The following is an 18,505-nucleotide window of genomic DNA, read 5'->3' on the forward strand; positions in this document are numbered from 1 at the left end:
GCTTGTGTGTCTTGTTCAGTGGTGGTCGTCTTTCAGCCTTTCTTACCTTGGCCATGTCTCTGAGTATTGCACACCTTGTGCTTTTGGGCACTCCAGTGATGTTGCAGCTCTGAAATATGGCCAAACTGGTGGCAAGTGGCATCTTGGCAGCTGCACGCTTGACTTTTCTCAGTTCATGGGCAGTTATTTTGCGCCTTGGTTTTTCCACACGCTTCTTGCGACCCTGTTGACTATTTTGAATGAAACGCTTGATTGTTCGATGATCACACTTCAGAAGCTTTGCAATTTTAAGAGTGCTGCATCCCTCTGCAAGATATCTCACTATTTTTGACTTTTCTGAGCCTGTCAAGTCCTTCTTTTGACCCATTTTGCCAAAGGAAAGGAAGTTGCCTAATAATTATGCACACCTAATATAGGATGTTGATGTCATTAGACAACACCCCTTCTCATTACAGAGATGCACATCACCTAATATGCTTAATTGGTAGTAGGCTTTCGAGCCTATACAGCTTGGAGTAAGACAACATGCATAAAGAGGATGATGTGGTCAAAATACTCATTTGCCTAATAATTCTGCACTCCCTGTAAAATGTGTTCAATGTGCTGCCCATTGTGTTGGATTGTCAATGCAACCCTCTTCTCCCACTCTTCACACACTGATAGCAACACCGCAGGAGAAATGCTAGCACAGGCTTCCAGTATCCGAAGTTTCAGGTGCTGCACATCTCGTATCTTCACAGCATAGACAATTACCTTCAGGTGACCCCAAAGATAAAAGTCTAAGGCTGAGTTCACACGAGTGGATGCCGTGCGTGGCATCCGCTCCGTGAAAGAGTGCCAAGACCCGATGCAGACTGCAGAGGCACGGAGCATTAACATGACTGATAATGCTCCGTGCCTCTCTGTGATCTCTTTACTACGAAATCACAGTGACACTGGATATGCGAAATTGCTACATGATGATGTGTTTTCCTCTTTATGCACTGAAGCTGGCACGTTCCCTTAGTTTTTCCAGCAAGATGGTGCACCACCACATCTCGTATCTTCACAGCATAGACAATTGCCTTCGGATGACCCCAAAGATAAAAGTCTAAGGGGGTCAGATCGGGAGACCTTGGGGGCCATTCAACTGGCCCACGACGACCAATCCACTTTCCAGGAAACTGTTCATCTAGGAATGCTCAGACCTGACACCCATAATGTGGTGGTGCACCATCTTGCTGGAAAAACTCAGGGAACGTGCCAGCTTCAGTGCATAAAGAGGGAAACACATCATCATGCAGCACCTGAAACTTCGGATACTGGAAGCCTGTGCTATCATTTCTCCTGCGGTGTTGCTATCAGTGTGTGAAGAGTGGGAGAAGAGGGTTGCATTGACAATCCAACACAATGGGCAGCACATTGAACACATTTTATAAGTGGTCAGAAACTTGTAAATAACTCATGAAAGAATAAAGTTACGTTAAAACCAAGCACACCATTGTTTTTCTTGTGAAATTCCCAATAAGTTTGATGTGTCACATGACCCTCTTCCTATTGAAAAAACAAAAGTTGGATTCAAAATGGCCAACTTCAAAATGGCCGCCATGGTCACCACCCATCTTGAAAAGTTTCCCCCCCTCACATATACTAATGTGCCACAAACAGGAAGTTAATATCACCAACCATTCCCATTTTATTAAGGTGTATCCATATAAATTGCCCACCCTGTACTCTTTTAAACTGACTTTTAGGAATATTAGTCAGCCAAGGTTTATAATAGCAACTCGTGGTCTTAATATAGGTGTTAACATCTGTGGGCTTAAAATAGGTAGTTGTCTTAAAACTACCCCCCTCTAGGGAGATCGTGAGGTCTAAAAAAGTCAACAGAGGTTGCACTTATATTGCTGGTGAACTAGAGATTCCAGCTGTTGTGATTCAAATAATGCAGAAAGTTTCCCAAATCATGTGCATTTCCTCTCCATACAAGCAAGCAATCGTCTATATATCTTTTCCATGACAATAGGCCATCATCTGTTGTATTTTTCTGTATTTTAGGGGCAATAAAGGACTCCTCCCATATGGCCATATACAGGTTGGCGAAACTGGGAGCGAATTTCGCCCCCATCGCCGACCCGGTGCATTGTAAGTAATAGCTGCCGTCAAACCAAAAATAATTATGCATTAAACAGAACTTCAAACACTGTAATAAAAACTTCCTTTTCTCCTCTGACATTTCCACATCTTTTTTCAGCACACAATCTACTGCAGCAATCCCTTTTTCAATTGGGATTACTGTATACAATGATGTCACATCGACAGTTGCCAAAAGAATGTCACCTTCTAAAAACCCCAAACTTTCCAGGTGCTTAATAGTGTCCCCTGTATCTTTCAAGTACGATGGGACCCTTGCCACATATTTTTGCAAATAGAAGTCAATATATTCTGATACACGATTGGTGAGGGAATTGATACCGGAGACAATCGGTCTTTCGGGGGGATTTGTAATACTTTTATGAATTTTCGGGAGGTAGTATTTAATATTCAAATATTCATGTTCTTTTTTTATTTAAAATTCCTTTTTCTTTTCCCTCACTTAAAAGCACGCTTAGATCCCTCTTAAAGTCAGCGGTCGGATCTTTTTTCAATTTTTTATATGTTCCCTCATCCTGTAGCATACTTTGCATTGTCTCCTCATACTTTTCTTTGTCCAAAATAACTACCGTATTCGCCCCCTCCCCCTTTATCTGCTGGTTTCACAACAATTTTTTTATTGGCTTCTAAAGACTTTAAACCCTGTTTTTCCCCATAAGTAAGATTAATAAATTTTGGTTTTGTATAAATTTTTTCCAGCTCTCGTAATAACCCTGTTTTGAATGCATCAATGCACTCATTATTTTTCAAATGAGGAAAAAAACTTGATTTTTCTTTTACGTTAGTGTGTATAATAACATTGTGTTTGGTCTCTACTACTTCCTGCTTCTGGTTTGTTATCATATATTTGGCGATATTCAGTTTCCTGATATACCGATGAACATCTAAAAATGTTTCAAATTTGTTCATTTTTTTCGATGGTGCATATTTTAACCCTTTTGTCAACGCCGCTATTTCATTTTCATTCAGTTTGTGTGTGCTGAGGTTATATATCCCGTTTATCACTCCTTCACTTTCTTTCCTTTGGGGCTGCCTGTTTCCTTTTCCTCTGCACCCTCTGTTCGATTTCTTTTTTGGGGAGTTCTCATTTTTTCTGGAGCGCTGGTTATATGCTCCCTTGTCTGCTTCTCCTCCCTCTGAATGCCTTTGATGCTTTGATGGGGAAAATTTTCTTGCTGTATATCTTCTATATTAGTTACTATTTTCCCTTTATCTTTAGGACTGCTATATGGTTGTTGCCGATAGTAATTATTCACATGGTATCTAGATTGCTCATGTCTGTATCCCCGTTGATATCTCTGTTGATATGGGCTTCTATAATTATTTTGCCCATTGTAACCTCTCTGTGGATAGGGGTTTCTATATCTCTGTTGGTTGCCTTTTCTGTATGGCCTCTCTTCTTTTAAATAGTAGTAATTTTCTTCATAAACATTATTATTTTTATTTTGAGTATCTCTCTTGTTATAACTTATTTCTCCATTACCAGTAGATCCCTCTCTATGAGCCACGACTGCATCTCCTTCCACGTTCCCTACTCGATCACTATACTCCCCTGGTTTTGATTTCCATTTATATACTTTCTCTCTCTTATAGTCATTAGCTACTTTAATATATTTTTTTTGCTTCTTATTTTTAATTTCTGCTTCTATTTTTATCACAGTTTTCTGACAAGCTAGAGATAGCTCTCTATAATCCTCTAGTGATTTAAACGGTTCTAGTTTTTTATTTATCTCTTCTATTTCTTTATTTATGTTGAATTGCTTGTTCTTTCTAATTCCTATAATAAATTGCATAGCTTTAAAAGCACATTTATTCATGAGGATCTCCCACCCTTCCAATTCATTAACATCTTCTGTGCTCAGAGGTAGTTGCCATCTGAGTCCTTCCGGTATTTTCCTTTCTGCCAAATATTTCTCTAATGCAAGTGGTATATCAGGAAACTGAATATCGTCAAATATATGATAACAAACCAGAAGCAGGAAGTAGTAGAGACCAAACACAATGATATTATACACACTAACTTAAAAGAAAAATCAAGTTTTTTTCCTCATTTGAAAAATAATGAGTGCATTGATGCATTCAAAACAGGGTTATTGCGAGAGCTGGAAAAAATTGATACAAAACCAAAATTTATTAATCTTACCTATGGGGAAAAACAGGGTTTAAAGTCTTTAGAGGCCAATAAAAAAATTGTTGTGAAACCAGCAGATAAAGGGGAAGGGGGGGGGGGATTGTTATTTTGGACAAAGAAAAGTATGAGGAGACAATGCAAAGTATGCTACAGGATGAGGGAACATATAAAAAATTGAAAAAAGATCCGACCGCTGACTTTAAGAGGGATCTAAGCGTGCTTTTAAGTGAGGGAAAAGAAAAAGGAATTTTAAATAAAAAAGAACATGAATATTTGAATATTAAATATCCAGTTATTCCCGTTATATACTACCTCCTGAAAATTCATAAAAGTATTACAAATCCCCCCGGAAGACCGATTGTCTCCGGTATCAATTCCCTCACCAATCGTGTATCAGAATATATTGACTTCTATTTACAAAAATATGTGGCAAGGGTCCCATCGTACTTGAAAGATACAGGGGACACTATTAAGCACCTGGAAAGTTTTGGGTTTTTAGAAGGTGACATTCTTTTGGCAACTGTCGATGTGACATCATTGTATACAGTAATCCCAATGAAAAAGGGATTGCTGCAGTAGATTGTGTGCTGGAAAAAGATGTGGAAATGTCAGAGGAGAAAAGGAAGTTTTTATTACAGTGTTTGAAGTTCTGTTTAATGCATAATTATTTTTGGTTTGACGGCAGCTATTACTTACAATGCACCGGATCGGCGATGGGGGCGAAATTCGCTCCCAGTTTCGCCAACCTGTATATGGCCATATGGGAGGAGTCCTTTATTGCCCCTAAAATACAGAAAAATACAACAGATTGTGGCCTATTGTCATGGAAAAGATATATAGACGATTGCTTGCTTGTATGGAGAGGAAATGCACATGATTTGCGAAACTTTCTGCATTATTTGAATGACAACAGCTGGAATCTCCAGTTCACCAGCAATATAAGTGCAACCTCTGTTGACTTTTTAGACCTCACGATCTCCCTAGAGGGGGGTAGTTTTAAGACAACTACCTATTTTAAGCCCACAGATGTTAACACCTATATTAAGACCACGAGTTGCTATTATAAACCTTGGCTGACCAATATTCCTAAAAGTCAGTTTAAAAGAGTACATCGTAATTGTACAAAATTCATGACTACTATAGGCAAAGTGAACTGATTGAGAAGAGATGTTTAGAAAAAGGCTATAAAGAAAGTTGCTTGAGAGAGTGTAAAGATGCAGTTGCAAAAGAAAGTAGACAAAAGATAAAAGAACAGGAAGATGACAACGTTGCCTCTGAGAAAATGAGGCTAGCGTTTATCACTCAGTTTAGTGATAGTGCCGGCTTGATAAAAAATGCAGTAAGAAAAAACTGGGCGGTTTTAAAGAACGACCCGGTTCTTGGAGGGTTAATTCCAGATAAGCCAACTGTAATATATAAGAAAGCACCAAATATTAAAGACAAATTGGTTCACAGCTGTTTGCCTATACATCAACAAAAAAGTAAAAACCATTCATTCACTTGGTGCGGTTTCTGTACGGTTTGCAAGGTGCGCACAAGAGAAAACAGACAACTTAGAACTGAAGAGGTGACTTCAAACAGCAAGGGAGTAACCTACACTGTGCAAGGAGAATTAACTTGGGAAAGTATGGGGGTCATCTACATGCTGGAGTGCCCATGTGGCCTCTAGTATGTTGGACAGACTTTTAGGAAGTTGAAAACTCGCTTACAGGAGCATTTAAGAAACATCAAAAAAGGAGTTGACACACATAGTGTTTCAGCTCACTTCAAGAAAGCACATAATAAATACCCACAGGGGTTAAAGTTTGTGGGGTTGGAAAGGGTTCAGATGAATTGGAGAGGGGAGGATCCGATCAAAAAAATAAATAAAAAGGAGGTTGAATGGATTTACCGTCTGGGTACACTGCAACCCGATGGGTTAAATATAGAATTTGATATCAAGACATGCCTGAAGGGGTGATGAAAGATACCCAAAACAACTACGGTTCCATCAACATGGTTGTAAAGTATGTGTGCTTTTCATGTGAATAATGCTGGAGAAGAGGAATGCGGTTATATCCGTATTGCAAGCTAATATCAAGATATGTCTAAAGGGGTTTTAAGATTATGAACATGTGTGTTTTTGTATGTGAATAGGGCTAGAGAAGAGGAATGCGTTTTTTTTTGCTGCTATGTAAACTGTGAGGTAGAAGAAAAACAATTTATTTGCCTTATTAGAAAATGTGTTGATTGAGGATGATTTTATAGAAGACTTGTTTGTATTGCCGATTTTTATGGAGTTTTTTGGAGTTGCACTTTTGGAATTGTTTAAATGGTCTATTTAATTAGTACTCACCTGAATATAAAAGGGTGGGGAGAATAAGTGCATTCAGAGCAGCCCCTGACGAAGCAAGCGAAGGCGAAACCCGGATCAGGCATCATTTTATACTTTTATATGCATGAGACTTTTTATCTATGTGAGTATAATAAAACCATTTGTTTAATGAATTGTTGCGGTACCTCACTATGTTCAGTCCTCTAATTTAACATCCAGGAGGTGAGAAATCTGAATGTGAAGGGAACCTTAAATCCAGTGATCGAGTGCATCTAAAGATACCATCCACCTACCTTATTCATCCACGCTCCTATGGAAAGAGTTTGAGCTGCGCTGTCTTTTTTTGTACAATTAACAAAATGATGCCAACATAAAGAAGACATGTGGTGATTGTTAATAAATAACGATTTTTGAGGTATCATTACTGTCTTGAAAGCAGAAAAATTCTAATTTTGAAAATTGTGAATTTTTTGTAAATTTGAAATTATTTTAATAAATACAGGTAAAACATACCAGCTCAAATCTTTCACTAACATGAAGTACGATGTGTCACAAGAAAACAGTCTGAGTGGCTTGTATAAGTAAAAGCATTCCAAAGTTATTACCACATACTGTAAAGTGACACATTAGATTTGCAAAATTAGGCTTGGTCAGGACAGAGGGTACGGGGGTAAATTGCTTGTTCTGGAAGTGGTTAAGGAGAAAGAAAGAAATAAGTTAGTATAAACAATACAGCCTAGTTACCAGATCCTCTTCTTTTCTGTTTGCTCTGCATACAGCAACAGGCACTGTGCTCTTTGAGGAGTGCCGAAGTAGTTGGTCTCCTCTTCTTGGGGAAAGGGGTCTTTGTGCTTCTTGATGACTTTCTTCTTTGAGAGGTCAGCAGCTGGGCTGTCCCTCATCTTCATCTGCTGGACACCTGGGGAGGGAAGGGGTCAAAACCTCCACAGTGGGGACTACAGCAACTGAAGGAGTGGTTGGTGCTGCTGCAGTGGTGACACAAGGGAGGGGGTTTGGCCTGGGGGCAGGTGATCAGGGCCGACTCTATCATAAGGCAGCCCAAGCAGCTGCTTGAGGGCGCAGAGAAGGGGGGGAGGCGGCAAACAATTAACTTGCACTTGCCCCGCAGCCCGGCCCTCACTAGCTCAGTCCGAGCGGCACGCAGCTGACAGGCTGTGAGCTACGAGACCCTGGTGTATTTAAAATCTCATTTAGCATGTCTTTCAGAAAAGTTTCTCCTGGGATTCGAACTCACGACCTTTCACATCAGAGGCAAGGCATTTACCCACACAGGTATGAGAGCTGTATAGCCAGTTATGTAAAAAAAAAATAACTTTGATACCTAGTGTACATCCTGAAAGACAGGCTAAATAAGAACATGAGCACCAAATCTTTAACACTAGAGGCTGGTGGGAACACAGGCCGGAAGAGGCCTGCATCGCTGACATGGAGGTGTAAGTATAAAAGTGTGTTTTTTTTTTAAATACCGGACTGTTACTTTACTGCCGGGGGGGGGGGGGCTATTGGCGCCATGATACTGGCACATGGAGGGGGGAGGAGAGAGGCACTTGATACTGGCACATTAGGGGGCAGGGGGAGAGGATGGCACTATGATATTAGCACATGGGGGGGCAAGAAATGGACATAAATCATGAGGGGCAGAAATGTGAATGATGGGGGGGGCAAGAAATGGACATGAATCATGAGGGTCAGAAATGTGAAATGATGGGATGGGGGGGCAAGAAATGGACATGAATCATGAGGGGCAGAAATGTGAAATGATGGGATGGGGGGCAAGAAATGGACATGAATCATGAGGGGCAGAAATGTGAAATGATGGGGGGGGGGGGGGGCGCCAAAATGTAGATTTGCTTGTGTTGACAAAAATCCTTGCATCGGCCCTGCAGGTGATGTTGCCACTAAGGCAGTGGGAAGGTGGAGTAGATAGCCCTAATGGGTGTGGTAGGATTGGGGTGGGCTTCGCGCTGGCCAGAGCTTTAGCAGCTACAGATGTTCTCTCTCTTTGTACACAATGAAATTAAGAACACATTCCATTGAAAGTATGACATTTAGGCCAATTAACCATCCAAAAGGACAAGAAAACTAGAATAACCCACCCAGGTATACACTTCTCTTAATAAGACATGCAAGCCAGCTCCCATTCCAAAAGGTCAAGAGAACTAAAATGTCTTGAGAGAAAATTGCCTTGCTTAGCAGACTGGCCTTAGGGGGTAATCTTCGCACTGCTCTTTATAATTAGGGAGATAAAAAATATGCATGATACATATTGTATGTCAGGAGACACTGCTTTCAGTTTCTAGGAAGAATATACGCAAATTGGAATATCTTAATTCAGCTGGCATGAGATAAGATTAGCATTCTTTTCTTTTTTGGAAGAAAAACTAATTTGAATATTTTTCCCAGAAACCCAAAGTTATGCAAATTAGCTTAACTCACAAAACTGAAAAGAGAGGATATCCTTTCTATTGCCAGCAGAATTAAGATATGCACATTTGCATCTATTCCTCCCGGAAAGCTTGAGAACTGTTGCCTGGCATACAGTACTTATCATGACAATTTTCTTTTGTCTCCCTAATGATAAAGAGCACCATGAAGAGTACCAAGGCCATTTCACTAAGCAAAAAAAAAATTCTTTAGTCATTCTGGTTTTCTTGACTATTTCTCCTGTCTCTCTGGAGAAGGCTGGGTTGAGACAAGTGGGACATCCCTTGGTACTACTAGGACCTTCTTGAGTTTGTAAGGGAACACCAGTTGTAAGAGCTCAAACCTGACTTGTAGAAACCAAAGCCTATCCACAAGCTCATCCGAGCAAAGGACTTATTGGAGTCTATTCCAGGGCTTCTTGTTGCCACCGCTGAGGTTGTCTGGACGAATGTGGCTTTTAGCAGGTTAATTAACTAGCATAAAACCTGGTATATATGACCATTTGGGGAGCCTGCCCCTGAGAACTTTCATGTATGCCCGTGGACTATGCAACACCAGGTACTGCCCTAGGTGCCCTTTTGAAGAGGAAAATGAATTTAGAGACTCTATTCCCAAGAGCAGCCTAAAGTACACCACACTTTTTTACAGACTTTTCCACGGGACCCACACTGTTCAAGCTATCCAGGACGCCTGGTGCTTTATGAACTGTTTTAAGGATGCTCTGTAGCTTGCCAGGAAACTCCTGGTCATGAACAGGAAGAGGATGTCCAGGACTGCTGCAGGCTGGTTTGTAGCCTGCTCAGAGACTGCTTCACCATGGACTGTCTGGGTGTCGACGAAGAAGAGGATTAAAAACCCCTCTCCTTCCCCCTTTTCCCTCGGTGTGTCTGTCTATCAATAAAGCTTTGGGCCTGTGACTCCCTTCCCCTATCACTTGACTGATCCTTATTGATTGAAGTTTTATTAGTCAGTGTGGTGCAGTGCCTAATGCATAGTATAGGATCTGTGCCTATACTGTACATTATACTCCTGCACTTCAAAATAAATTTGTAGTATTTATTGCACTGTGTTACATCCTGTGCTGCGTCACAGTATTCTTTTTGTTTTTGTCCTGATGACTGATAGTAAATAAATGCCTTTTGCAAGGGGAGCTACTTTGCATGTCTCATTGACAGAAGTGTAATTATTCTGGATGGGATATTCTAATTCTCCTGTACTTGTTGATGGAGAATCGGCTTGCACCTGTCATGTGTGAGGGGGTGTTTTAAAATCCATTCTTCCCTTCTGTACTCATATTTATTTGCGAGTACGAGTAGTAGTAGGCTGAAGAAGGCATGTTTGATTCGTGTAGAATCGATTTGAGTTCAAATTAAACTTTTTAAAAAGTTTGATAAATTAGACCCCCAGCAAATTTCAGGAAGTTCGCTCATCCTTAATCTCTTTATTATGTAATAGTAGTTTCCACTTTAATGTTATCTTCATTTCCTTACAGATTCTTTTAATTTTCTTACGGCTAATTGACTACTAAGCTACTTTTGTTTCATTTTGATCAATAATGTTCTAGCCAAATAGGACTTCTGATACATTTGTGTTTGTATGACTACAAATGTGCTGCTTATTCAAATTCATAATTTTACTATATTGTCTTTCATCTAGTAAAACTAGTTATAAATTAAAGGGGTTGTCCGGGATTGGGGACATTGGTGTATGTGTACAATGGTCCCCTAAATATTACATTCATGCCTGTCCTTCCCTTACCAGACATTTCTGATGGCCCTTTTTCACTTCACAAATTTTCAGCCGGAAGTGCAGTTTCTATCACAGTCAGTGACGTACCGGGTCCCTTTCTGCATAGCGAAGCTTCTTCTTCCACTTCACAAGGAGCCCGGTGACGTCACCGTCAGCCTCAGTAATTATTCTGAGCGCATGGAGGAGCGGTAACTAGGCGGCAACACACCGCGCTAAGCCATGTCCCTCTGGTCCGATGACGTCACTGGGCAGGGCATATTCCTAGCAAGGAAGGAGGCGTTTAGGGGCATGCCTAAGAGGGAGGAATAGTTGCAGCAGGAGGCGGCATATGAATTAGGGGGTGACTGCACGGAGGAGCAGACACACACTTGAAACAACGTGATGCTGCACTGCGCTGGGACCCAGAAAGCAGTGCGGCAGGAAGTTACCGCACACATAAACAGAGAGGTAAACAATCAGTGGGGGACTGTAGGATCCCTGCTGGAGTGTAAAAATACCTAAAAACTTCTGGGGGGGACCGCTGTTATAGTGATTTAACTGGTTTTAAAAACAATCTTGATCCTGGACAACCCCTTTAAGGTACTATTTGTACCATTACATCTTGTATTCTACTTTTAAGGCTCTGTTCAAATTTCTGTCAAAATTGCAACATAATAGGAAAAACAGCGCTGCATGCTGTGCTGCTCATCACCATGACTTAAAGGGAACCTGTCATCCACTTTGTGCTGCCCATACTAACGGCAGTATATAGTAGAGACAGGTGAGTTGATTTCAGAGGTCTGTCATTTATAAGTTAAAAGTAAGTTGTTGCCGAGAACCAACATCACAATCATTGCAGACTAGACCTGGAAAAGAGTCACGGCCACCTGAGAAGAGTCCTGTTATCCATGACTTCCTGCTCTCCTGCCCACCTGCTGATGACTGACAGTCTTCTACCTAGTTTTCTCCCTTTCTCTCTAGTAGAGAACTGCCAATCATCAGCAGATGGGGGAGAGCAGGAGATTATGAATAACCAGGACTCTTCTCAGGTAGATTTGACTCTTTTCAAGGCCTGGGCTGTAATGATTATGATGCTGGTTCTCAGCAACCACTTACTTTTAGCTCATGTGTAACACACTACTGAAATACTTAAATCAGCATTTCTGTCACTAATTTATGCTGCCCTCAGTGAGATTAGCATAAAGTTGATGGCAGGTTCCCTTTAAGCCTAATGAATCCATTATGTCATTGGTGGCCGTCTGATACCATTAGTGTTCTTCACAAGATAGGTCCTGCACTGCGGTACTCCTGTATTTTTTCTTATGTTACATATTACTAAGGCTACTTTCACACTTGCGGCAGAGGAATCCGGCAGGCAGTTCCGTCGCCAGAACTGCCTGCCGGAGCTGTCAGAACGTATGCCAACTGATGGCATTTGTAAGACTGATCAGGATCCTGATCCGTCTTACAAATGCATTGAAATGCCGGATCCGTCTTTCCGGTGTCATCTGGAAAAACGGATCCGGCATTTATTTTTTTCACTTTTTTTTTCGGTCTTCGCATGCACAGATCGAAAGGACGGATCCGGCATTGCGGTATTTTGAATGCTGGATCTGGCACTAATACATTCCTATGGAAAAAATGCCGGATTCCGGCAAGTGTTCCGGATTTTTGGCCAGAGATAAAACCGTAGCATGCTGCAGTATTATCTCCGTCCTGAAAAGTCAAAACGACTGAACTGAAGTTATCCTGATGCATCCTGAACGGATTTCTCTCCATTCAGAATGCATTAGGATAAAACTGATCAGTTCTTTTCCGGTATAGAGCCCCTAGGACGGAACTGTATGCCAGAAAAGAAAAACGCTAGTGTGAAAGTACCCTAAGTCACCACCAGTATTCTAGCAGTGTAATTTGTTACACTGTTACATCCATACATTTTGAACCTTTTCATTATGGAAACCTAGTGATGTGATCTCAAGTCTGGAACCTTGTTCTAATGTGTAAACAGGAACTCGGTCTCTCCCCTGTGGCTGACTTACGTTGAACTACAGGATGACAACATCACTAATCAAATCCCTCCTGGCAGCACTCAGGCCCCTCCCCTCTCCTCTGTATCTCCCTGCATATAATGTATCTTCTATCTAAAGGACCAGCAGTGCAGATATATTGTAGGTAAGTGTATACAGTGATTAGGTGCAGTTATATAAACCTTCTGACTCACACTGCCTGTACTATCTGTGTGTGCTGACTCTCCAGTGTACTTCTGTGGGATGTAGCTTCACACTGGTCTACCTGCCTCCTGCATATAAGAGCTGAAGGGGAAGAGAGAGGGCAGGTTCAAGCTGCATAGGAATACATAGAGAGTCTGCGGTGTCACTAATCTGTCACGGTTTCCCTCTGAAGGCACAGCGTAGTGTGGTGAGACTCCTCCCCCTCTGTCTCTGCAAAGCCAGGCATGATGGGAAATGCAGTACTCATTGGGAAAACCATATCTGAGGGGAGAACCAATCATGGTAGAGAACCCACAAATTACACATCAGATACAACAGGCATACACAACAGACTCTTATTCTGTAATAATGGCCTATCCTGCACTATATAGGCAAAGAAAAAAAATCTTGGAGTGCTTCTTTATCTTTTTTGCTCCTGTGATGTAAAACAGAAATATTAGAGGAAGTTTAATTTCTCAGTTTTTTTCCCTGAAAAATAAACATTTTTGCAGGGTGGATTGTGACTTTTGATCATATGACCAGTCACCCACGCTATAGCAGTAATTCTCAATTATAAGTCTTTGGGTCAGGTTCTTATCTCAAGGTCACACACTTGCTCAGATTCATGAATGGTCTAGTTTTGCAGTTATTTTGAGCACAGATGATGTATTACTGCATAACTAGGCAGACTGATGAAAAGCCCTCGAAGGGTATGGCCACATGACGTGGCCCTGCTGCAGTTGCTATGCGACTAAGTACCGTATGGCCATACCAGCCATAACGGGATCAGATTAACTAATTAGAACCAAACTGTTTAATCAGTGGTCACTGTTAATGGCCGCACGTTTTTGTGGGTTACCACGCAAACCTTTAACAGTGAACACCACATGCACTCTTTGGTCCAAGTTTGGTTTGATCCTGTTGCGGCTCATATGGCCGCTCTGTAATCGGTCACGTCCCAACCCCGGCATGCCTGCCCAGTGTGGCCATACTCTAAGGGCTTAAGGCTATTATATACCCATCGGCACTCCTTATGATGGTGCTCCTGTGAGAAAAAAATGTGGTGTGCTCTATTGCATTCTGTATTGCGGAGGTTATGGAACATGCCAAATTTAATTTCCTTATCTCTGAACTCCCGACAGCTCATAAACACTCATTTAAGCCATAGGGTACAGCAGCATGTGTTACTGAAAAGTCATGCAACAATTTTTGTAACGATAGTCAATGGTGTTGCAATGCGACACACTGCAACTGTGACAGTTGCAAAAAAATCCAAGTTAGATGGATTTTTATGACAGTCACAGCATGTTGCATTGCGACACCATTGACTTTCATTACAAAGAATGTTATGCGACTTTTCAGCGACACATGTCAGTGTGTAGCCGTACCTATATTCTTATCAGTTTGATAATAAGTGTTTATGAGCTGTCAGAGATAAGGGCTACAGATTGAGCTGTCAGAGGAGCTCCCTGATGGATTCAGGATAAGGCAGAGAGCCTATAGGTGTAGTGAAACTGAAAGCTGTAGAGGAAAAAATGATTAATTTTTTTTATAAAGAACAATGAATGATCACCAAAATGAGTAAAGTGCAATGATAAAAAAATAAAATTGGCCCCAAAGCGGTCCATAACTTTTGAGAAACAAATCTGAAAGGGTGCTGACATTCTTATCAATACATACATACTGGTAGTGTAGTAGACTTTTTTTTTTTTACACTTTGTATGTTTGTATTTTTGGGACATACATATGTAGTATTTTCAAATTAAATTGTAAATTCTTTTTTCCACATTTTAGAGACCACAAGAAGAGAAATATCCTGTAGGACCTTGGCTACTGGCACTGTTTGTTTTTGTTGTCTGTGGATCAGGTATGAATATAAAGCAAATCCAGATATAAGAATATGAAATAAGCATTACCTGTCCAAAAAGTTTAGTGTTTTTGAGTCATTTGCCAAATGATGAGAAAAACATCGATTTTTACATAGCTGCATATGGAGTACTGGATACTTTGTAACTGCAGGTCATGGTATTTGCGACTATAAGGCTCCATTCAGACGTCCGTAACGTGTTTTGCGCACCTGCAAAACACGGACAGCGGCAATGTGTGTTCCGCATTTTGCAGACCGCACATTGCCGACACTAATAGAATATGCCTATTCTTGTCCGCAATTGCAGACAAGAATAGGACATGTTCTATTTTTTTCGGGAACGGAATTGCGGACCCGGAAGTGCGGGTCCGCAATTCCGTATCCGGGCAGCACCTCGTGCTGCCCCATAGAAATGAATGAGTCCGCAATTCCGTTCCGCAAAATGCGGAAAGAAATTGCGGACGTGTGAATGGGGCCTAAACAGAAAGACAAGAGAAGAATACTACTTGTACTTCTGCAATCATTGTAACTATTATCTTGCTAATTTTCAGAGTTGGAATACACATGTCTCAGCATGATTTTATATTTTTTTTATACCTAGGTATAACAATAATTTGAAAGTGATACAGGGTTTTCTGTACAGGAGAGAGCTGCAAGGGAAATCTGAAAGGGTTGTGTGGTTTGTATAGAGTTAATTGGAATTGCTCAATGAGACCGATACTTTATGAAACTGGCTCATCCCTTGTTTCTGAATTCAGTATTTCCTGGCTAGAAATTAGCCGCCCAGTGTCCACCTTGAGGGGCCTGCCAAAGCTGTAAGACTGTATAGACAACAGGACATGTACCTGAAGATCCTGACTGTAGCATAGCAAAGCATCTGTGAAGGACACATAGTGAGAGCTGTAGGTAGCTTGGAGCTGGGACGTCACTGTCTGCCATATTGGCGCTAATCTCCAACACCCACTGGGGATAACTTCATAAGATGCCAATTTACCTCTTAGCTTATTGTTGGAATGTGGAAGGAAAATTGAGCACCAGGAGGAAACCCACAGAGAACACACAAATTCCAGGTAGATATAGCCCACAGTTGAATTTGAACCCAAGATCTCATTGCTGCAAGGCAACAGGGCTAACCACTGAGCCACCAAGCTGCCTGTTTCCTCACAAGTATACGGCACAAAACTGCTGAAGCCAAGGTTAAGCTTTCTCTTGGACAATGATCGATGACACGTTCATCTGTCACATGGTCTAGGCGCAGCTCAGTCCCATAGAAGTCAGTGGGGCTGAGCGGGATACCAAGCACAGCCGCTATACATTGTACAGAGCTGTGCTTGGTGAGCACGGAGAGGCGCTGGTGCTTTCTCAAACAGCTGATTGCCGGGAGTGCTGGGTGTTGGACCCCGATCGATCAGACACTGATGACCTATAAAACAACCCTCTCTTCTTTCTTTCTCTCCCTCTTTCCCTCTTCGCTTCTTTTGCTCTGGTTCTTTATTTCTCTTTATTTCTACAATAATTACTCTGCAACGCAGGTTTGCTAAAATTGAACTGTCATTTTCAGTGTTTATTGACAGTCTAGCGCTTTATTTTATCCAACAGTCAGGCATTTGGTATGTTTGACAAATCACTGAGAATGATATAGAAGATAGTTGCAATAACAAAGAATATCACTGGGGGGAACTTCCTAAAACTTAACTTTTAATCAATTTTATAAAATACATCCAATAAATCAGGTTCCTACAGGACCAATATAGCCGTAGTACAGCAAAAAGAAAATCGGAGAGCTATTACGCAGGGAAGGCCAGTTACTCGAGCAGACAAGTGATGCAAATGGGACAGCACGTCAAAAATGCCTATGCCTGCCCCTATGCTCACCCTGAGAAAATCTGATACAATATACACACCAGACCAGCATGCACGGTTGGAGGGCTCCAGGGGGCCAAAGATGTAGCTCCATTTGATCAAGGGAGTGTACTCTCTTTTAAATGTAGGATCTTGGGTGGGCTAACGCCCCATAGGTGGATTCAGGCTGCCAGACTGCCCATCCCGGTCACATGATCCTGGTGTATGCCGCTGTTTGGCATACCATCCACCTAACTCCTTCCCATGTCCTCGCCCCCTAAATCCCAGTAAATTCATTCGGTAAAACAGATTAAGATGATAAGGGTGCGCTCCAAGCCCTCGACACGTGGAGCGCATCCGCACAAGCAACCAGCCCCATTGACAAGCAGGATCTCGTATTACGCAGCGAGATCCCACAATACTTTCCAGGAAGTGCAGATATACTGCAATCACATGATAAGCTCACGTGATCGCATCACCAATAGCCGTGCGCTCCACCCATATCAGGTGTGGAATGCAAGGTCCCTACCGACACATGAGGGCATGGCGTAAACGGGGGAATATATAGAGATTAACCCCATATACACCACATCCTCAAACGACCAGATACAGCAGCAGGTGGAAAGGAGGGTCCTATATTACTCAATTAAATAAACAAGGGTAACGTAAGATAGAAAATTTATAATCCAGAACCCTCAGAATGCATAGGGAGGGGGAATACAGGGAGTGCAGAATTATTAGGCAAGTTGTATTTTTGAGGATTAATTTTATTATTGAACAACAACCATGTTCTCAATGAACCCAAAAAACTCATTAATATCAAAGCTGAATATTTTTGGAAGTAGTTTTTAGTTTGTTTTTAGTTTTAGCTATTTTAGGGGGATATCTGTGTGTGCAGGTGACTATTACTGTGCATAATTATTAGGCAACTTAACAAAAAACTAATATATACCCATTTCAATTATTTATTTTTACCAGTGAAACCAATATAACATCTCAACATTCACAAATATACATTTCTGACATTCAAAAACAAAACAAAAACAAATCAGTGACCAATATAGCCACCTTTCTTTGCAAGGACACTCAAAAGCCTGCCATCCATGGATTCTGTCAGTGTTTTGATCTGTTCACCATCAACATTGCGTGCAGCAGCAACCACAGCCTCCCAGACACTGTTCAGAGAGGTGTACTGTTTTCCCTCCTTGTAAATCTCACATTTGATGATGGACCACAGGTTCTCAATGGGGTTCAGATCAGGTGAACAAGGAGGCCATGTCATTAGATTTTCTTCTTTTATACCCTTTCTTGCCAGCCACGCTGTGGAGTACTTGGACGCGTGTGATGGAGCATTGTCCTGCATGAAAATCATGTTTTTCTTGAAGGATGCAGACTTCTTCCTGTACCACTGCTTGAAGAAGGTGTCTTCCAGAAACTGGCAGTAGGACTAGGAGTTGAGCTTGACTCCATCCTCAACCCGAAAAGGCCCCATAAGCTCATCTTTGATGATACCAGCCCAAACCAGTACTCCACCTCCACCTTGCTGGGGTCTGAGTCGGACTGGAGCTCTCTGCCCTTTACTAATCCAGCCACGGGCCCATCCATCTGGCCCATCAAGACTCACTCTCATTTCATCAGTCCATAAAACCTTAGAAAAATCAGTCTTGAGATATTTCTTGGCCCAGTCTTGACGTTTCAGCTTGTGTGTCTTGTTCAGTGGTGGTCGTCTTTCAGCCTTTCTTACCTTGGCCATGTCTCTGAGTATTGCACACCTTGTGCTTTTGGGCACTCCAGTGATGTTGCAGCTCTGAAATATGGCCAAACTGGTGGCAAGT

The 18,505-nt window shown here is 41.6% G+C and overlaps 1 protein-coding gene across 1 annotated transcript in view; it reads left to right on the forward strand.

Annotated features, from left to right (window-relative positions):
- The window catches only part of SERP2 (stress associated endoplasmic reticulum protein family member 2), a 46,775-nt gene that overhangs the window by 16,465 nt on the left and 11,805 nt on the right, over window positions 1–18,505 (forward strand). The window contains exon 2 of the mRNA XM_040422010.1: window positions 14,756–14,828. Within this exon, the coding sequence (XP_040277944.1) occupies window positions 14,756–14,828 (73 nt within the window). The remainder of the gene's footprint in view (window positions 1–14,755; window positions 14,829–18,505) is intronic.

Source organism: Bufo bufo, chromosome 3 (assembly GCF_905171765.1).
Source record: "Bufo bufo chromosome 3, aBufBuf1.1, whole genome shotgun sequence".
Taxonomy (NCBI): domain Eukaryota; kingdom Metazoa; phylum Chordata; class Amphibia; order Anura; family Bufonidae; genus Bufo; species Bufo bufo.